The 22313-nt window shown below is 49.4% G+C and overlaps 1 protein-coding gene across 4 annotated transcripts in view; it reads left to right on the top strand.

The window, feature by feature from the left end:
- Positions 1-22313, top strand: part of RTTN (rotatin) — a 1165399-nt gene that overhangs the window by 163154 nt on the left and 979932 nt on the right. For all 4 annotated transcript variants that reach the window (XR_014961587.1, XM_085605903.1, XM_085605904.1 and 1 more), the window contains exon 12: positions 3596-3766. Coding sequence is in view for 3 of the 4 variants with exons in the window: in XM_085605903.1 (XP_085462029.1) it covers positions 3596-3766 (171 nt within the window). In the remaining variant the exon portion in view is untranslated. The remainder of the gene's footprint in view (positions 1-3595; positions 3767-22313) is intronic.

The raw sequence follows: 22313 nt of genomic DNA, 5'->3' as shown, positions 1-22313 counted from the left end.
TATATCCTGATTAGCAATGATTTAGGAGGTAACATCAAAGATATAGGCTGTCTGACCCCCCATCTTTCGGACCATGCGGCCGTATGGATGGACTTAGATCTTGCAGGAAAGGAACAACAGAGGGCATGGACATTTGATCGCACACTCCTCCTAGATGAAGTTGAAACCAGTTACTTATCTCAGGAGACAATATCCTTTTTAAATATCAATATAGGAACAGCAAAACCTTTAGTGGTATGGGATGCCCTGAAGTCTTTTTTGAGAGGCTTAGTAACAAACAGGACTTCTTACAAAAATAGGCAGTACAGGGAGGAAATTGCATCTACTGAGCGCAAAATGAAGGAGGTGGAGAATAAGATTAATGAAATCGATCAAGATATTCGTCAAACACTAGTTGCCAAATTGGAATCCTTGAAAGCCCTATTGGATAATACAATTCAGACCAGCATTGCCAATAGATGGGAGGTGAGCAAGCTCGCTCACTTTGAATATGGTGAGGGGGCCGGAAGATTATTACCCTGGAAGGCTAAAACTGATAGAGTGCGGAATCTTATAAAACAAATAGATAACGCGCACACTAATACATCAACAATCAAGGAAGAAGAGATAGGAGAAGCCTTCCACACTTTTTTCAAGGAGTTATATAATGAGGATAAGGATATAGATAGTACACTTGCATGGGAATAGCTAAATCCGATTCATCTCACTTCCTTGGAGTCTACCCAACGAGAGAACCTAGAAGCCGAAATATCACAACAGGAGGTCAGGCAGGCACTTCTTGTTTGTAAGGCAGGTAAGGCTGCAGGGCCTGATGGCCTTCCTGCAGAACTATATAAAAACTTGGGAGAGGCGATAATCCCATTCATGACAACTATATTCAATAAAATTTTAGTTGAAGGTGTTAAACCTCCTACCTCGTGGGGTGAAGCTAACATAACATTGATTTTAAAACCAGGCAAACCCTCTACAAAATGTGGGTCATATAGACCTATTTCGCTTTTAAACTCGGATTATAAGGTATTTACCAGGATATTGGCTGACAGGCTGGGCGCAGTAGCAGGGAACTTGCTGCATACCGATCAAAAGGGTTTTTTGAGAGATAGAAATCTTTTTGACCTCACGCACGATCTTATAGGTGCGATTGATTTCGCCTCTACTTTTTCACTTCCTCTGGCAGCAATGACGTTGGATGCAACTAAAGCATTTGACAGGGTCAACTGGAACTATCTTGCTGCCGTTCTTGAAGTTTAATTTTGGGCCTAAATTCCGCTGAACCATTAGTCTCATTTATAGTGATCCTTCGGCAAGGCTGGTGATTAATGGAAAACTGACTAGATCCTTCAGAATCAACAGAGGAACTAGACAGGGCTGCCCCCCCTCCCCCTCCTCTTCGACTTGTATATAGAGCCATTTGCTCAGCGTCTTAGGGAGAAGACCGCTATCTTACCATTTAAGAGTGGAGCATGGGAGAGGAAGGTAGCCCTATATGCCGACGATATTCTAATCCTTTCGTCGGACCGAGAGTCATCTTTTCCTCATGTCATCAGTTTAGCAAGGGATTTCGGTCGAGTCTCAGGTTATGAGGTCAATGCAGAGAAGACCGAAATCATGACTTGGAACCTGCTGGACTGTCGACATCAAACCAAAGACATGATGCGGTATTTGGGGCTGAAGATCGAGAGAGCCAAAAACTAATGAAATCTTGGGCCCACCTTCCTCTGACCATCTTGGGTAGAGTTAATTTGATAAAAATGACAATCCTACCAAAAGCAACATTCCTGTTCCACACCATTCCATTACATTTTGAGAAACAAATAATTGATAAACTTCAGCAATCTATCAACTCATTTGTGTGGGCCTATAAAGCAACTAGGATATCTTGGAAAAAGTTAAGACGGAGAAGGGAAAAAGGTGGTCTCGCACTCCCAGATATACAATATTACACCTGGGCTTTCCGGCTAATGCATTCAAGAATGTTGTTAAAATCTCCAGATTCATCAAGTAGAGGGAAAATGTTTTTGGCTATGTTGGAACAAGTGGGGCTTCCACATGAAGGCTTTCTTTTTAAATATGGAGACAAAACATTCTTCAAGAAAGTAAGGCTGAAAGTCTTATGGAGCGCGGCACAAATATGGGCCAGAATCAAAAAACTAACAGGCCTAGAATACCATTCAAGGTTGGCTCCATTGTGGGATAGCCCGGGGGCGCCAAGCTGCCTGAAAGATATGCTGGCCCTCCCTTTAAAAACAGCAGGGTTTTTAGTATGGGGAGACTTAGCTGTAGAAGGCTCTCTCTTGCCTTGGGCATCACTTAATGAAAAATTGGAGGAGGGTATGTCCAGATTTAAATACTTACAATTGAAAAGCTGGTCTCAGAACCTTAAAAAACCAATAGGCCTGGGGAATACACTGGAAGAACATTTAGTACAGAAGCTAGCAGGGAAGAAAGAGGTATCATTCTTTTATTGGGCAATCGAAGAGTCCATAGATGGGGATTTTAGATAAGCCGGCGAGTTGTGGGAAGAATCCATCCCGGAGATAGATTGGGTAGATCTGTGGCAAACTTCTTATAACACCTTGTTTTCAGTTGTAAAGCCAGCTTGGTTGAGAAGAAACCATTACTTCACCACACATAGGGCTTACCTATCCCGGGCGAGACTTTCTAAAATGACCAATGGTCCACCTGCTAGTTGTAAAAAATGTGACATGGAAAATGCTCCTGATATACATATGTTCTGGGCCTGCCCAGCCATTTCTGAATTTTGGGAAAAAGTCAGGAACTCCTTAACGACTATCTTAGGATATCCAGTACAAATTTCCCTTAGACTTATTATTTTCGGCATATTGAGTGAAATAACCGGCCCGAAGAGAGGTTTTCTATTTTATGCCATATTGCTGGCCAGACGGGAAATATGCAAGAGATGGGCTGAGGCCTTACCCCCCCTACACACTCTGACTGGCTATCCTCCTTGTATAAAACATCTAAGACAGATTTGACCAGATTAAAAAACAGTAAGAAGAGAGCCATTTGGGATTGCCTGTTAAATTGGACTTTAGTTTAAATAGCTATAACTGTTATGTTTTGATAAGATTATCCATATAACCACTTTCATCCTATGATTAAGCCTCATGGGAAGCTCTCGGACTGTGCTGGGTCTCGCTACATCCTTTTGGGCTCCAGTTTCGATCTAAGGTGGGCCACCAGCAACGGTCTTCGGTTTTAAGTAATCAGTAGAGAGCGAGACCACCCTCTCAGAGAGGTCAGCAACAGGAAGGAAGTTGGTTTGCTACTGGTAGGCGGGCGACAGAGAGGAGGGGTGCTACCTCAAGGCCTACTTCTCTTAATTGAGTAACAGTGGCGACCTCCTGATCTCCAAGTTGGCTGGGGTTGGAGGCGAATGAGGGGGGAAAAAAAAAAGAAAAGAATATTGCTGCGGTACGGGGAGTGTGAAAGGAAGAACTGTAGATTGTTTTTTTCTAACATACAATTAAATGTAAATGCCTTTAAATGAACTGTACAAGTATTTCAAAGTATATCAGAGGTTAGGAAAGGACAACTGATGACGTTTGTGTGATTGCTTTACCTTTTTTCACAGAGAGGGAAGCTGCTTGTGTCTCTGGATTCATTGGGCGAAAGCTTATACTACCATAAAAGTAATGCAAGTTCCGAGCAGCCCGAACCGCTGCTGGTGCACCACAGGACAGCATTCCTAAGCATTTCCCTTCTAACAGTACGGCTACTACAAACACTCCTCCCTGTTGAAAAGGTAAGATATATCACCAATGAAATATGCTCAGACATTATTTTCTTAACTTTCTTTTTTTTTATAAATCCTTAGGATTTTTGTGCTACTTCTGCATGTCATTTTAAAGAACGAATCGCGTGCATGTTTTTTTTTTGGCTTGTTTTTTCTATTAGTGCTAATATAAAAGTTCAGAATATGCATATAGAGCAACAGTTTGATTTAATCAGCTATGAACCAATGAGTGTGGAAAATATGAAACCTTTGAATGTTGTTTCTTCCCAGTGGAGAGGCTGTTGTTGATTTTGGAGTATTAATACCTGGGGGTGTTAAAGTGACCTCAGACATGCTTGCATAAAAGATCCACAGCTGTAAAACTGTTGTTTTGGGTAAGTATCTTTGGTTTTGACAGCGAAAGTTATATAGTCTGACCTAAGTTGCACATTTTCTTTACTTTTGCACAACTGGAGCGCTTCAGAATTGTGACAGTTTGCAACTGTAGTGTCAACGTGGAAACAACCCTGTGCAGCACCTTTTTGTAACTGAACTGTCCTTACACTTAAAACATCCCACAGCCATCACCAGTGTCGTCAGTCTGGGGACTCTGGTAATAAGAGATTTGGGCGAATGTGTGTCTCTGTTTCGTGCTCCACTGCTGGCCTAGAGCTCACAGCACTTCAGCAGCCTCAGTGGAGCGGTCAGTAGATGGACCAAAGGCTAATATGCAAGCTGTAGTAGTCAAGGCTGGATTGGGAACCCAAAGAAGCCGTGGCAATTTATTCATACTGGCCCCCGCACAGTGCGTAGTGAGCGAGCCTGATTATTACAAGAGGAGTTTTGGTGGTGGGTGGCTGGGGGTGGATGTGGGTGGGGGGGTTGCAAGTGTGAAGCACTGGCTGGCCCCGGGAGTCTGGAAACGAAAGTGAGTGGATTATGCTGGCTTGCTACTACGGGCCGATAATGCAGCACCGCTGCAAAACCGGCCTCTAGTAACAAAACTGTCCCCTACCCTTCCAGTCTCCCAGGGAAACGTCAGACGCCCGGTATGGCCAGTGCGGCCATGGTTATTGTACTTGAAATAAACATCTGTAATGGCTATAGTACAGAGGCACGTGGACTTGCAAATCCGTTTGGTATCAGCTTGGTTCGCTTAATGAGTCTGCCCATCAGAAACGGCAAATGTTTGCACTTTACTGACTGACCTCTCTCCCCCACACACACTTTTTGCAAGAGCTTAATAAATCTTATCTAATTTTTGGTTTGATTTCTCAAGCTGGATCACCGTTCAGTAAAAAAAGTTCAGACGTTACAAATATTTCTGTACAATTATAATGTGGATACATTGAAAACATCCATACTTTTCTGTATATTTTCTATTTTTAATTGCTTCTTCCAAAAAAGAGGGTTTTTTTTCTTCCTAAGTCTAATCACCAAGGTCGTATATGTTGCGGAGTACCCTCTGGATGATAGAGGGGCCTGCTGATCAGGCCTGCACAGCTATCCCAGCCCACAGAACGTACACGCACATAGGGTCATGAGGTGCGGCAGTAAGACCATGTGCGGTCTACGCCCCTTTATTTTATAGCCTGTGTCCACGTCTGGCCAGAGGATGTATTTGGTGCATATTCAGGTGAGGGGAGGTTGAGTGAGCCCTGGGAGGCTCACCACATCCTTTCTCAACTAAGTTCTGGATAGTTTATCAAGTTTTACACACAGAGTCTCTGATCTGCTGACTTGGGGATTTGGCTGGAAGTTGAACCGCCGGTTTTGTGAGCGACTCGGCAATCCTTTAGCGACCTGAGTGGTTTGTGTGTCCTCGTCCAGTCTATTGTCTCCGCACACGTGGCTACGCTCTCTATTGCTGGGAAAAGTCTAATCATATTGTTTAGCTTCGGGCCAGCTGGCTTTATCCAGGTCTTCCCTGTGAGATGTCTGTTTATTTGCAGCGTCAGTTGTTTGGAACTACAAGATGTTCCTTGAGACTATTTTCCTCCTTGTTTGCTGTAAACATGGTTCCATCAACCCTCAGCATGTCCATGCTCCTGGTCCGTAAGGTGTTCTGAAATTCCACCCTGGTCGGCGGTCTCTGATGACTACCATATCCCCAGGCGAGATCGTTTGTGTTTTCGCTTGCTGCCTTTGGCTCATGCGTGCATTGCTCTGTGTGCACAAAGCGCGAGTTTCCTGCAGATCTTATTCTTATGGCGTCCATGCTGGATATCTTGGGTTGGTGTTTTGTCAGGATCTTTGCCCCGGGTCAATATGCTACTTCCATTCTGTAGTTTTGTAGTTAAATAGCCCACCTCTCAATCCGTGGTGGTGGATGTGGAACAGATCCTCGAAACAGTGGTATGATAGGCTGGTGATGTGTAATGATTTCGAAGGGCAGGCTGCTCGGGCACAGGTGAAAATGTCGACTACCCACTCGATTGCCAGCTCTTTCCTTTTAATCTGGGCACAGTGTGTTTTGGTCGGCATCAGTGCTTTACTAGCGAACGCCAGCATTGCCCGTCTGCCGGGTTAGAGTTCCTGAGTGAAGACTGCTCCTAGCCCCACTGGAATTGCATCCACCAGCAGCTCTGTTGGTTTCTCAGGGTCAAAGTACGCCATGGTGGTGTTGGTGAGGAGGGCATCTTTAATCTTCTAAAAGACATCTACTTCCTTTTGGCTCCATATCTGTCTTGTGTCCACTTTAGTCAGGGCTCTCAGTGGTTCTGCTAGGGTCGCTAGGCTTGGGATAAATCTGAAACAGTATGTGGCCATCCAGAGGAAGCTACATACTTCTGATACAGTTGTAGGTGCAGGGGCTCGATTGATGGCTTGGAATTTGCGTGGGTCGACTTGCACCCCTCTTGGTTGAACACATAGCCAAAGAACTCAATGGATGGTTGGAAGAATGAGCACTTCTCTTTGTGCAATGTTATACTGTGCTCCCAAAGGTGTTTCAGTGTGGCTCATAGGTGCTTGTGGTGTTAAGCAACTGTCGCAGAGTGGATAAGGATGTTATCACTGACATTCAAAAGACCTTGCAGTCCAGATAGTGTCTCCCTAATCACATTCTGAAAAACTTCAGCTGCCGATGATGTGCCCAAGTTTAACTGCTTGTACAGACGCAGCTCCAGGTAAGTATTGAATGGTGTGATGTATCGGCTCCCTTTGGCCAGGAGCAGCCGGTGGTATCCTGCGTTCAAGTCCAGTTTTGAGAACCACCGTTAACAGTTCACATCACCTATATCATCATCCATGCTCGGTGTAATGTGGCATTCCCGTTTGATGGCACGGTTCGGGATGCGTAAATTGATGCAGAGGCATATTTTTCCAGGTTGTTTCTGCTTTTCTGCAATCACCATCATGGAGATCCAGGGCGTTGCCCGACAGCTTCTCAATCACACCTTGTTTCTTGAGCTTCTGCTCTACCAATGGCCGGAGGTGGAGGTACACATTGGGCTGGCGCAGTGCCACTAGCGTGTCAGAAGGATCGATGTGTGGCTTGGTGGGGCCTTATAGCATCCTAGTCTGCTGAACAGCCTAGGAAATCGGTCCAGTAGATCATCAAACTGGTGTGCCTTCACATTTTGGCCAAATGACGCAAGACCCAAGTCTTCGGCAGTGTGACTCCTTACTAGCGTGTTGATCTCCTTATCTGTTACGTGGAACGTCAACGTGACTTCCTGGTCATTGGATTTTACTTGCACCGCCATGCGTCCTTGTAGAGGCAGTGGTGTTTGGCATCCATACGCGAAGATCTTGGTGTGTGAGGGGCTAAGTGTCTGCCTGGGTCTAAGACAATGGTACTGATGGGCCCCCATGACATTAACTGATACTCCTATATCGATGACAGCTTTGGCTTCTGATCCGGCTATATGGAGGACATACTTGGGCTGCGGTCTCCAGTGACGTATCAACTCCCTCGTAAACGAAATGAGAAAGGCCTCTTCTTCCTCATCCTTCCTTGAATCTTGTAGCCGTCAATTTTCTTGTTGTCAGGTTTTAGATGGATCCGGCAGCGCTAGATTGGTCAGGGAAAGCTGTCACACTGGCCTCGTTGGCATTGTAGCCCCTCAAGAGCTTCTGTTCTTGGTTCCTCTACTACAAATAATGCAAATTGGATACTTATTCCGCAATTGTAGCACGTGTGGCCGTGTGCGGGGCAATTGAGGTTTGGTTGTTTTTCCCTGCCGCAGTATCCACATCAATGCCTCATGGGTGGAGGTCCACGTGTCTTGGTAGTATCATTTGTGCTTATCATACGGATGGCGTCTGCCTGCTTCATCCTAAGCTTGGGGTCTTCTCTGGCACTTGGATGATGGTTATGTCCATCTCATTGGCACTTGCAACGGAGAGGTCGTGAGATCGTGCTGTCGGCGGCCCGGTAAAGCACCAGCCCTGGGCCGTCTGAAGCAGCTGTAAGTACCGGGGAAGGTGCCTGGAAGAAGCGGCTACTCCCGGGACCCGGGAGGTGATCAAAGACCGCCTGAGCAAACCACCATCTGCTCCAGAGGACGATGCGGCGGGACCCGTCTTGGGGCTGCGGCCTGGCAGAGCAGCTGCCGGAGACACCGGCCCGGTGCACAGGAGAGGAGAGACTATGACGCCATGTAGGACACCCGCTTGCTGCCTGGACGACCCAGCATTTAATTAAGAGGCGGTAAGCGGGAGTGGGAGTCCCCCAGTCGGGGCCTGTAGACACGGGACCGCGCCGGGAGGCCGGTGGGGAGCGACGCGCCCGCCATTTTGAGGAGCGGCCGAGATTGGGCCCTACTACCGGAGGCTTTATTAAGCAGAGGGCACTCGCAGACAAGCGAAAAGACACTGACAGAGGCCCGTACCCTGAGACCCGCACCCGAAGCAGGTACCGTGGGTCGAGCTGGAACAGCAGCGCGGACCTGGGAGCCCGGGGATCAGCCACCACCCCTACGGCCTAGAGCGCGCTTCCCCCATTGGATTTGCGGGTGCATGACACGTGGGAAGACCACACATCGGATCACCGGGAGGGCGGATCCCCGAGCACAGCACAGAGGTGGCAACTCAGCGGATCAGACGCCAGCCGTGGGGTGCTTGGTCTCATCGGCCTGGTGACTCCCAGAAGGGGCGACCCGCAGCACTTCAACGGTCCCCACATATCCTAGACTCGCCTGGCCTTGATAAGGCGACTGCTCCTCTACACCGGGGTGTACGGCTGCAGCTGGGGGTCATCGAGCTCAGCTGCCATTAGAGGCGACAGTCGAGGGTGGGGCCCGGCGGCCTACGGAAGCGGCCCGGCTAGGTCCGGGTGCGGTTTGTGGGCGTACTGTGCAGCCCCCCGCTTGACCCTAGTGGTGGATTGGAGCTGGGGGAGCTCAGGCTAGCGGCCCTTTCTCTGGAATCAAGCAGCCACCGCATACATATTGAGCAGCCACCACGCACGAGGCATTCAGGCCTGGGACCAGCAGAATTGGGCCACCGGAGCGAGGAGCCAGTTTTCACGTAGCACCATGCATTTGGGGCTTACCCAGGGGTGAGGCTCCGCAAAACCTTGCCTAAGGGTACACAGATACTTTAGGAGGCAGAGGCCGATGGGCCCGGAAGAGAGGCAACCATTGACATTCCCAATAGGGTCCCCCCTTAGCGATTGGGGCCTGCCAACTTGAAGAAGGACACGAGCGAGGCTGTGGTACCTATCAACTCCCCCTGGGTCTTACCTTACTGGGCGCACCCTGGATCCCCCACAACACGAGAGGAGGCAGGTAGAGTCCGAAAAGGCCGGCGGCAGCGTGCCATCCGCTGGGTGGGAGGCCAAGCAGAGACTCCACGACTTCACACTACAGCCCGGGAGACTCAAGCTACATCACCATACACCCCGTCCTGCTAAGGAAGAATATGTCCTCTACCCGCGGGAAGAAGGCCAAAACGCTGAAGGAGCTATTCGCACGCGCTCCGGGCGGTGCTGCAGCAGATCCCTCGACTGTGGCCGACGTCTCCTCCGCACCAATGGACGGCCCCAAAGAGGAACCAGTGACGCAGGCTTTCTTGGAATGCCTAATTACGGCACTTCGCGATGATCTGCAGACGGTCAAACGCGACCTCACCTCTGAAATTAATGACATAAACAGGGATGTCGACAGCATTGGCGAGAGGGTTGCTGCGTTGGAGGATAAAAGCGACAACAGGGATACCGAGATGATGGCCCTACAACAGGAGGTTATCCGCGTCAATGACCAACAAGTGGACTTGCAATCACACCTGGAGGACTTGGAGAACTGTTCCCGTTGGCATAACATCAGAATCCGTGGGGTGAAAACAAACGAGGAGGCTGGCTACATCTTCACGTACGTGAGAGAACTTTTCAAGCACATCCTGGGCAATCCGCTTGATGCAGACCTCCAATTGGACAGGGCGCTCAGGGTGGGTCTACCACGCTCCGACAAGGCTCCCCCTCTGACATACTAGTGTGCGTCCAGGACTTTCGCACTAAGGAAGAAATCCTCCGCAAAGCCAGGCTGATGCAACTGTACAGGCTTTCTACGACAGTTGTTACGTTTGTCCTTCCTCTGTGTTTATGGTACTGGAGCGGAAAGATGGCGGCTCCCGGCAAACATAACTACATCAACTCAAAATGCAAAAGAGCACACCCAGGGGGTAGTGTGAAGTAACATTACTCAGCACCGTCTCTGACCCTTGAACCAGCCAGGACATTGCACAGTTGTGGGGGGTATCGGCGGACCGGAACAGCGGACGGGACTGCGAGGTCCAGGGTGCACGCCTACAACCTCTGAGAGCACACCTGGAGCCTCTTCCCTGCCCCGCCTCCGCTAAACCCACGCCTCGCGGCCCCCGCTTCGCGGGTGCCGCTCGGAGGCTTTGTGTATTTATTGCCAGCTCCTGGAGGAGCGCGTTGGGACACCGTCTCTGACCCTTGAACCAGCCAGGACATTGCACAGTTGTGGGGGGTATCGGCGGACCGGAACAGCGGACGGGACTGCGAGGTCCAGGGTGCACGCCTACAACCTCTGAGAGCACACCTGGAGCCTCTTCCCTGCCCCGCCTCCGCTAAACCCACGCCTCGCGGCCCCCGCTTCGCGGGAGCCGCTCGGAGGCTTTGTGTATTTATTGCCAGCTCCTGGAGGAGCGCGTTGGGACACCGTCTCTGACCCTTGAACCAGCCAGGACATTGCACAGTTGTGGGGGGTATCGGCGGACCGGACCTGGAGCCTCTTCCCTGCCCCGCCTCCCACACGCCCCCTCTCCTATATATAGGGCTAAGCACACACGCGCCAGCGGTACGCGCGCGGTCGTAGCTCGGACGAAGACCGGACAAAGAGCGGGCCGTTTGAGGCCGTTAGAGGACAGGAGAGACCGGGCCTGGGCCACTCCCCCTGGATCCCCCAATCTATCAGTAGACACAGAGGGTCACTACTGGCACGTGTCTGCAGGGATGCCACCAATTGAAACCAGAAGCAAAAGCGCCATGGCTGGCGCATCGACCTCCAAGGGTACATTGGACAAATACTTTGTAAAAGCTGGGTCGTTGCTAATAGAGGACATTACGTTACTGGAAAGACGAATCTCTCAAGAACTGGACTGGGTGCGGAGATCGTCCATGGGTCCTCTGGCACAGGCAAAATCTCCTGTGGTAAGCTCTGAACTGATTGTATTGGACACAGGGGGGGATGGCACGAATAATCTCACTGGGTCCCCGGATATATTAAATTATACCTCACAGTCAAGTCGAAAGGACCCTAGTGATTCTATTGATTTCAGCATGTTAACCCTCCCGCCTGCTCAACCCCTCCCTAAATCTATAAATCAAAGCCCCGTGACTGATAGGGATAATCCCAACTCTAAAACTGCCAAAGTGAATAAGCAAAAGGGGATTAGGGAAGGAGCTATCCCTAAAAAGAGCGGAGGATCTAAGACCAGGAGGGTGCGCAAATTAACTCCCACAAAACCTTGCACCAGCTCGTCAACTAGAAGCTCCGTTTTGAATGATAGGGAAATCCTACAAAAGGGCAGAGCTGGGCACACCAGCTCTGATGTAATAGGGGAGACAAACAACCACCCCGAGCTAAATCCATGTGAGTCTGTTGAAGAGGACATTACCCTAGCTGACATTGGCATCCTTATCAGGAAACTCCTTAGCCCACTTGAGGAAAGGCTGATAAAAATAGAAGCTAGGTTGGTGGCTATTGAGAAATCGACAGTACAACTAGCTGATAGTTTGAAACCAGCCAACAAGGGTGGAATAAAGGGTCCTAACGGGGTTACTAAAATTGGCCGCCCTCAGCTCAATAATCAGGCCAAAAGCCCCGCACACTTAATACAGCAGGCACTACCCACCCCGTCGACAAACACCAATACAAAATCGAGGGCAGTCGTTCAAAAAAACCACACAGACCAGCTTAATCACCCATCCTCCCCTCTAATAAGGGTTAGTAGAAGCGGGCAAAGCAATCCCGCCCCCAGTGAACTATTGAATAATGTGGACCCACTGGGAGAGGGAGCAAAGAAAAGGCCAAACCCTGGGTTAATCAACCTACTACCAGAGGCAGCCCCATACACCGTTGTATTGGTAGGAGTGCCAGAATTGAAAGCTTCCACTAATGAATCTACTCTTTCCCTTAAAAATAAGGTGATCAATTGGTTATGTACCTATAGACCGTTACCTGAAGGTATTTCCAGCCCCGTTCTAATGGTACGAAGGGTCTCGTGGCTGGGCAGTCTAACCAAATCTATTAATGGTGACTGCATCATAGTCAATTTTAAAGACCCAAGGACAGTCCGTTATATTAATGGATGGGCTGCAAGTGAAGAGGGAACGACCATTCAATCCTTACCCCTCTCTTTCTTCTATCCCCCACGGACACACGATAGGGAAGGTGAGATTTGGGGGACCCAGATGCAAAGACAGGTTGGGTGGGGAGCCCAAAACATAAGGGGAGTCTTCCACCACCCTAGTAGTCAACACCAAGGGCACCCCGATCCCAACACAGTCCACTCCTACTCAGAGAGATTGGGAGGGGGTCCATCTAGAGGATGGAGAGCATCATCCAACCCTGGAAGAGAGGAGTTTACCCATCACACTCCCAACATGGCCGAAGAGGGCTGGGAAATCTATCATGGGAAAGGAGGCAACTGGGGTGCAGGAGAGTATAAATATCCCTCCCGGAGGCCCCATCACCAATTCCATCTTCCAACCTGGAATAGCTACAGCACTTTAGAAATGGTTGATTGACTGCCCGTAGACCCCAGCGGGAAGTCTAATTCTGTAGCACAGGAGATTGAGGATGAAATAAATCAAGAACTAGAGCACCCCACCGACCTGGAACATTACGTCCCCCTGAGGAACCCCACCAGCAATACATCCCAGGATGCAAAGGGACAAACAAGTATGCCTCTATTGCATAGAGAGACCATGAGTAACAACAAAGGGAATGCTTGTACCCGTAATATCTCCCGGAGTGACAGATCCTTGCCACTCAAGATTTTATCGTGGAACGTCGCGGGTTTGGGAAACAAGTCTGATTGTAATGAATGGACTGAATATACTGTTACCAATGACCTCTGTATGTTCCAGGAAACCTGGGAGAGAGAGGTACATGAGAGGCAGGGTTTCGCTGTATTTTCTATCCCCGCTAAATGGGGTGGGAGGGGGCGGCCATCAGGTGGTCTTGAAACGTGGGTTGCTGCCCATTTGGGATGCAAAGCAACACAATTCCCTGTGGCCTCAGATGATATACTAGTGGTTTTATTGGAATGGTCCTACCACTGCAGACTAGCGGTGGTGAATGTCTATTCGAGACCGGTCCCAACCTGGCAGGAATCCCCTACCATTGACAAGCTCACAGACCTTTTAGCTGAATTGCCCCCTGGGTTCCCATTCATTGTGGGAGGGGATTTGAACTCACACTATGAACCCCTCCCCGGTCTTTTAGATGGGGCAAGTCTAGAGGAAGAGGCAAGATGGCAAGTCCCACTGATTGAATCCATTCCCCCAAAAGCCTGGAGCCCGCTGGCAGTACAGATTACAGCCCTAACCTTGAGACATGGACTTGTGGCTTGTAACGGGCGAGCCAAGTCTGATATCCCGAGTAAACCCACATTTAATCGGAAGGGCAGGGAGTCAAGACTTGATTACATTTTAGTGCAACTCTCCTCATGGCCACATGTCGTTGATTTTAAGGTCACCGACAGAGAAGACAGCGACCACAACGCCCTAGAATTGGACTTTCTTCTCCCCGGCCGGGGTCGTGGGGAAGTAGAACATCACAAGACACACCCCGACCTGGTTGTAGAAAATAACAGGAGAAGAATTAAGTGGGAAAAACTAGTAACATGTGTAGACAAATTACCTCGGCTTTACAATAGCCTCATTCCCACTTTGGAAAAAATGGCGCTCTTGGGTGTTGAACCTAGTACAGGGGCTAATAACAATCAAATATGGCTACTCCATGAAGAACTTGTAAAGACCCTATCTTCGGAGTTATTTAATAATGGTCCTAGGAGGGGCAGAGGAAGGAACCACCCCACTTGGTTCAATGTGGCGTGTCGAAGGGCAAGGAAGGATCTCTTGTCGAGTATCAAGAACCGCAATAGCAGGTCGGAGATACAAAACAAGAGACGTGAATATAAGAAATTAATTACTAATGCCAAGCTCGAGTGGGACCAGAACAATTGGGAGAGAATTGCAAGTGCTCTAGCCTCCATGGACTCGCGGAAGTTTTGGAGAATTGTGAATTCTGGCTCTGAGGAACTTGTCTCGGCTATAGAGCCAAATATTTCTCCAAAAGCCTGGCAGGAGCACTTTCAGTTACTATATTCAGAGGTGCCAGGCAATGGTAGCACTAGTATTATCCCGCAGGTCCATAATTGCAAGGAAGGGGATCCATTTACTATAAGGGAACTCCAGCTTGCTATATCAGGTTTGGCAGCGGGAAAGGCACCTGGTCTGGATGGTCTCCCAGGCGACCTCTTCAGGCAAGAGCCAGATATATGGGCCCCTTATTTTATGGTGTTGTTTAATGCGATTTTAAAGGGCATGGAAATACCTTGTACTTGGCTGGGCGCAGAGGTGGTCCCGATCTTTAAAAAAGGCTCCCCCCTGCTCCCATCCAACTACAGACCCATTAGCTTGATAGACGTGTCGCAAAAGCTTTTTGGGAGGGTTATTCTCGACCGTCTGCAGAATTGGATAGAGGACACCGCTACCATGAGCCCTTATCAGGCTGGGTTTAGGAAGGGGGTATCCACCATTGATCAAATTTTTCGTCTTAGCCTCATATATTGGAGGACTGCGCATTTGGAAGGGGGCAGCCTGTACACGGTATTCGTGGATCTAAGGGCTGCCTTCGACCTGGTGCCTAGATCAAAACTTTGGAACGTCCTGGGTGATATGGGAGTCCCGCAAGACATCCTAGCCATACTGATTAAATTACATCAGAATAATTTTGCGCAGGTCAGGTGTGGCAGGATGGGAGGCTTAACAGAAAGATTCCCCGTTGATAGGGGGGTGAGACAGGGATGTGTATTAGCACCCACCCTGTTCTGCCTCTTTGTCAACGGGGTAATCGCCCACTTGTCCAGGATAAAAGACATCGATGCTCCTAAACTAAACGGCAGCAGGGTGCCTGCTGTAATGTTCGCAGATGACACCCTGCTGCTCTCCAAATCCCCCATGGGAATTCAAAGGATTGTGGATGGGTTCTTGGAATTTTGTATTGAGAGGGGTTTAGAAATTAACGCCTCCAAAACAAAGTTCATGATTTTGAACCCAACACCTTCAACACGTCCAAACCCTCTCTTAGGTAAGGTGAGACTGGAGAGGGTCACAACATTTGAATATTTGGGGGTTACCCTGAATGAGAAAATGACATGGGGGACTCATTTGGCTAGGGCAAATTTGAAACTATCGCAGAAGACGGGGGGAATCCTAAGAATGATGGGTAAATCCATATATCGCCCACTGGGCCCTATGATACAGATCTATAAATCTCAAGCTCGGGGTTCAGTCGTTTATGGGGCGGAGCTCTGGGGCCATGTATCTACAGATAACTTAACAACAACTGAGAATAGGTTCCTCAGGCAGTTAGCGGCCCTTCCCTCGAGTACTCCATTGGTGCCCCTAAGATTGGATCTAGGTCTAAGGCCAATCGCCGAGGAGCTAGGACTTAAGCCCCTGGCCCTTTGGCGAAGAATATGGAGCAGCCAAGACCTCGAGGATTATAGAAAAGAGCTCCAAGAGTTTATGGCCTTACCATTCATTTCTAATATTCCATAGCTAAAATATATAAGGAGTACATGTGAAAGCCTAGGTCTTTCCGAACTTTGGATCGACCCTCTAAACTCATGTAATAGGATCTCTAGGAAGGCACTTTCGCAATTATACTATCAGTTGAAATTATCAAATAGTATAGCCAATACACGGATGGGATCTTTAACCTACACATTTATACAATTGAAAGATTCCTATAAAATGGAAAGTGTACTGGATGGAATGGGTCCCGTGCTGGCAAGAAAGTTATATCTACAATGGAGATACGGATCTCTCCCACTGAGGGCCTTTACGAGTTCCTGGTTTAGGCCCCCGGGGGTAGAGCTGTGTCCTGCCTGCACATATCCTCATGAGAATGATTTACATGTGACTCTCTTCTGTAAAGCTTATGAAAGAGCGAGGAAATATTGGCTTGTACCTATTCTTAAAAACATGGGCTTTAGGAATTACTCACAGGCATTCAGAATTCTCAAAACTGATTTGTCACCCGCAATCGTTTTTGCATTATCTAAGTATCTGATGGCAATGTGGCATGTTCGATCTCGCATTTTAAAAATAGGGGCCTCTGTATAAAGTTTAAAATATAACTCATTGGTGTACTTTTTAAGATTATTTTAATGTTTTTAAATGTTTTGAAATATGGAATTTTTTAAGGTATTTGATTGATTGAACTTGTTTAAAACATTGTTAAATGCTCAAAGTTCTTTTTATGTACTTTTATCTTTGATGGTCCAAGAGACCGAGAATAAAGATTGAATTGGATGCAACTGATCTCATTCCGGGACCAGTAGCCGGTCCTGTACCAAGATCTAGCAGCACTCACCCTGCAAAAGCGGAAAACCTTCAGGCCTACCACTGCGCATCTGTGCCAGCGCAACATCTCATACAGTTGGGGCCACCCATTTCGACTCATTTTCAAGCTGGATGGTAAACTCTACCATCTCCGCTCCCTCTCGGAAGCAAGCCGGCTCTTAGGGGTCGATATCCCTGAAGAGACAGAGGGAGGCGGCAGCCCTACTCACGAGACGGAGATGCACCACCACGCTGGAGGCAACAGGAGAGGCGATGCCGCACCAAACTGCCCGACCCTGCGGAAATCTCGAAAGGCCAGCAAGCTGTGTTGGACGCCTTGCCCGAGGCCCTGGCAAAGACACAGTTCTCGTGATTGGCACATACTCCGCTGATTCTTCCTGGCTTTGCTATTGGCCGGCTGGCGGGGGAACGGGGTCAACCTTGGCCATAACATGGTCCCCATGAAGACATATTGCCCATCATTTACGGATGACGGACTGAACTACACTTTTCAAACCTATTTCGGCGCTCGTTGCGCCAACCACTTCAGGGGTTTTCATTCCTTTTCTTTTTCCATTGTTCTTGGGGTTTCCCATCCACTGACCTCTGAATGCCACAGCCAAGCGTTAGGTCAATTAGGTTTCCCTCTTAGCTGCACAGCGACTAGCATACGCGGGCTCTGTTTCAGGACCCTTCACTGCACGGTAGCCCCAATGCCCTAAATGCCGCTTGACACAATCATCGAGTCCTCACGCTTAATGTGAGGGGGCTCAATAACCCTGTCAAATGCCGGGCAATCCTCTCCTACCTGGAGAGTTCTGGCTCTGATGTCTGCCTCTTGCAAGAGACACACCTCCTCCCGAAAGTTTGCCGCCGCTTCAGGTCCCGCGCGTTCCCCACTCAATTCTTCTCATCGATGTCCTCCAAGACCCAAGCGTTAGGTCAATTAGGTTTCCCTCTTAGCTGCACAGCGACTAGCATACGCGGGCTCTGTTTCAGGACCCTTCACCGCACGGTAGCCCCAATGCCCTAAATGCCGCTTGACACAATCATCAAGTCCTCACGCTTAATGTGAGGGGGCTCAATAACCCTGTCAAACGCCGGGCAATCCTCTCCTACCTGGAGAGTTCTGGCTCTGATGTCTGCCACTTGCAAGAGACACACCTCCTCCCGAAAGTTTGCCGGCGCTTCAGGTCCCGCGCGTTCCCCACACAATTCTTCTCATCGATGTCCTCCAAGACAGCAGGGGTAGCGATCTTAGTCTCCCGGACATTCCAAGGGAAGGTGACACACTAGGTGGCAGAACTTAAGGGTAGGCTGCTTGCTTTTCAGTTCAGGATCGGGGGACACGACCTGGTTATAGGGTCCATATATGCACCCACCGAAGGACAGGAACGGGTCTTTTATATGGCATTGACTGAGGCTACTGCGACGACAGAAAAGGGAATCTTACTGGGGTGCGACCTCAACCTGGTATTCAACAGCAACCTAGACAGGTCTGCCCAACGCACAGGTCAGGTAGGCGCTCTGTCCCAGGCAGGTTTGGCCCAGCTCGATGACTTAGGCTTGGTAGACCTTTGGAGATGCTTTCACCCGCAGCTCCGAGAATACTCCTACTACTCTAGCGCCCACAAAACCTATGCGGGTCTTGACTATCTGATAGGCTCAACAGCTCTGCACGACATTACACAGTCAGTGGACATTCAGTCAGGGGCGTTGTCTGACCCCGCTCCGGTGGTGGCCACTGTGGCCCTCCCACCCATTACCCGACCAGCGAGTCGTGGTGTCTACGGGACACCCTCCTGCAACGTGCAGATGTGGTTGACCAGATACAGAAAGCACTCGACGAGTACCTCAGACATAATGACAACCCTTCCACCGGGTGGGAGCCACTGAAGGCAGTAATCGGGTGCGAACTCATCTCTATATCGTCCGCAGATAACGTGGTACGCAAGCTCAAGAGGGAGGATCTCACACAGAAAGTGAGGGAACTGGAGTAAATGCATCAAGGCACTGGGGCCCCTCGCGTCTGGCGCCAACTGACGGCGGCCCGAGCGCAGCTAGCAGCTATCGATCGGGACAGGGCAGAGTATGCTACACTGCGCTTGCGCCACTCTTTCTACGTCGGGGGAGACAGGTGCGTGTGACTCCTAGAACATAAGTTAAGAGAAGCTCGACAACTCCAAGGGCTTCAAGAACTTCGGGATCGTGGGGGGACAGTGATTTCGGATGATGCTGCTATCGCCAAGACGTTCCGAGATTCTACGCTCAGTTATATAACGGGCAGTCGTTGGTGCAGGAGGATATAGACGGATAATTGTCTCAGGCCCACCTTTCTACACTGATTCCGAGACAGGCAGAGTACATAGAACAGGAGATAAGAATCGAGGCGGTCATAGCGGCCATTTCAAGAATTCAACTGGCCAAATCCCCCGGCCCAGATGGTTACACCGCAGCCTTTTATAATTCTGCCCTACACTTGCCCCTTTACTGACCAGACTTTTTAATTCCTTTACGTCCCCAGGGGCGATTCCCTTATCTATGCTGGAGACCGCCATTGTGGTAATCCCAAAGGCAGGGAAGGATTAGACCACCTGTGGGGCCTATAGGCTGATCTCTCTCCTGAATATCAATCTGAAACTCTACACCGGAATTCTCGCGACCCGGCTAGCCCCTTATATGTCCTGGCTCATAGACCCCGACCAGGCCGGGTTCATCCCCCAGCAACAGATCAGTGATAACACCAAGAGGGTCCTACACCTCATAGAGAAGGCATCGCGTATTCTGGGGGACTATATGTTGCTTACCATCGACGCCAAGAAGACCTTTGATTGGGTCCACTGGCCCTACTTAAAGCAGTTCATAACACGCATAGGCCTGGGAGAGAGAATCAGGACGCTCATGCTAAATTGCTACCTTTCTCCCACCACCTCGGTGAGAGTCAGCGGACACAACTCTGCTCCGTTCCCCATCAGTAGAGGCGCTAGACAGGGGTGCCCTTTGTTGCCCCTGCTCTTTGCCTTATACATGGAACCGATGGCGCAGCGAGTCTGAGAGCACACACAAATTACTGGCTTTGGAGGTGACACCCACACTATTAGCCTCTATGCGGACGATGTCCTCGTTACCCTGGGGGACCTGAAGATCCCCCTGGGGGCCTTCCTGGGGAAACTGGACGCTTTCGCAAAAACCTCTGGTTTCAAAGTAAATATCACGAAATCCACGGCCCTGAATCTGTCTTTGTTGCCGCAGACGCAGACACGCCTCCAAAACCGGCATCCTATACAGTGGTATACCGGGACGTTCCGATATTTGGGAATTCTCTTAGCACCCACGCTACAGGCCACGGCATCGGTAACCTATGCCAAATTGCATACGCAAATCCGCTCTGATTTGCAACGATGGAAATACTTTCCTATTTCCTGGCTAGGGCTCATCGCGGCTATCAAAATGACTGTCCTACCCAAAATCCTCTACATTTTTCAGCCTCTCCCCCTGCAGCCACCCACTGGCTGGCTGTGTCGGGTACAGTCGGAACTCTCTCTTCATTTGGTAGAGCTGCAAACCGAGAATGAAGAGCACGGTCAGTTCCCTGCGGCCTAGTGAGGGGGGATTAGGGATCACAGATATCACTCTATACTACAAAACCGTGAAATTGCGGTATATGGTCGAATGGAGCCGCAACGAATCGGAGAAGCATTGGCTATTTCAGGATCGAGCGGTGGTGGGCACCTGCCTCATGAAGGTCCCCTTCCTTAGGAAATCGCAGAGGCCGCCCAATCTCTATGCCTCGCACATCACCCGCACCACTTTAGCTACGTGGGACCAGACCAGTAGGAGATATGGACTGACTACCTTCCCCTCCCCCTTACACCACACTTTGACAATCCAGACTTCAGCCCAGGGGTGGATAAGAAGTCCTTTCCGCTCTGGCGGACCTATGAGTGCCGTGCGCTGGGCCATTTATTTGACGTCGACAGCATCATCTCCTTCACCCAGCTTAGATCTGATTATGGCCTTCCCGAGTCCGAAAGGTTGCGATATCTGCAGATAAGACATTGGGCATTGCACCCGGACATTAGGCCGCAGGTACACAGACATCTCACTCCTTGTTACACGGTCCTCAAACAAATTGCTCTCGGACCTATATAAAATGCTGATCACTCAATATACACACGTATACAATGCAGGCCGTACACGCTGGGAGAGGGACCTTGGCCGAGAGCTTAGCAGCAAGGAATGGGAAGGGGTGTATTACAGGCGCGTCATACCATGAGCCATATGGGTCTCACGGAAACACTCAATAAATTAACATCCTATTGGTATTACACCCCTGAAGGGCTCAATCAGATGGACCCTAAGCACAGCTGCGACTGTTGGAGAGGGTGCGGGAAAAAGGGAATGCTGGTTTATCTCATTTGGGACTGCTAACATTTACAACTTTACTGGTCTCCTATTCTGGACGAAATCGACAAACACCTCTACACGGAGCTCCCCAGGTTCCCAGCTTATGTGCTCTTGGGAGTCCCGAACCCTCTCACATTCCCCCTAAAGTCCAGAAGAGGGCGACAGATAGCAATAGCCCTGGGTACAGCCACACAAAACATACTAACACATTGGAAGACCCCAGGATTCCAACCCACACAGGTTGGCTGCAGCGGCTGTGGCACATACTGGGGATGGAAAAGATCTCCCTCACGTTAGCGGGGAAAGGCTTGACGTTCAGCGAGCTTTGGCAGCCATTCCTAACTCTCCTGGTTCAGGAATTTCGAGAATTGTCATGCCCCAGATATTTGCGCCTGCTTCGTCTTACCGCTCCAGACATGCCTGGTTAGCGGGATCCGCCATAGTAGAGACACCTCACGACACATTAGTATACCTTACAGGCAGTGGATGGGGAACGGGGGGCGAAACGTGGGGGTGGGTTTTGGTTAATTTTGACTTCTCTTTCCTTGTTATTGCCGGCGCTCAATGTTAATCTTGGGGTTCTGCGTAACCCACATATTGAGTCTCACTCTGCAATGTAAATGGATATGTTGGCAGCCGACTTAATAAAAAGATTTAAACCTAAACTAATGTTGGGTTGTCTCTGGATGAGGCCTCGCAGAGTCTTGTTACGGCACCCTTGGATCATTTAGACCCTGATCTCCTTTAATTGATCATCTGCTGTACAAGTGCTGGCCAGCTCACGCAGTCTTGCATAAAAAGCATTGATTGACTCCCTTCGAGTTGTTGGGCTTGGCGGAATTTAAATCGCTCAAAGTTGAGGTTCAATTGCGGACCATAATGAGCGGTGATCACTCTGACAGCTGTATCATAGTCCGTGGCAGGGCTGGTGTATGGCAAATGTTCGAACAATTTGTACATCTCTTCCCCAGCGTAGTGAAGTAACAGAGACCTTTTGATTGCGCCGTCCATCTCTGGTGTAGCAACAAAGTAGTTGTCCTGCCGCCCTATTCAGGGTTTCCATCAGGGATGAGGCTGTTGCTGGGTCAGAAAATTCGCTGAAGGGCAGAGGTACACCTGTAAGTG

This window comes from Triturus cristatus, chromosome 5_1 (genome assembly GCF_964204655.1).
Source record: "Triturus cristatus chromosome 5_1, aTriCri1.1, whole genome shotgun sequence".
NCBI classification, from domain to species: domain Eukaryota; kingdom Metazoa; phylum Chordata; class Amphibia; order Caudata; family Salamandridae; genus Triturus; species Triturus cristatus.
This window is presented reverse-complemented; position numbering and strand designations above follow the sequence as displayed.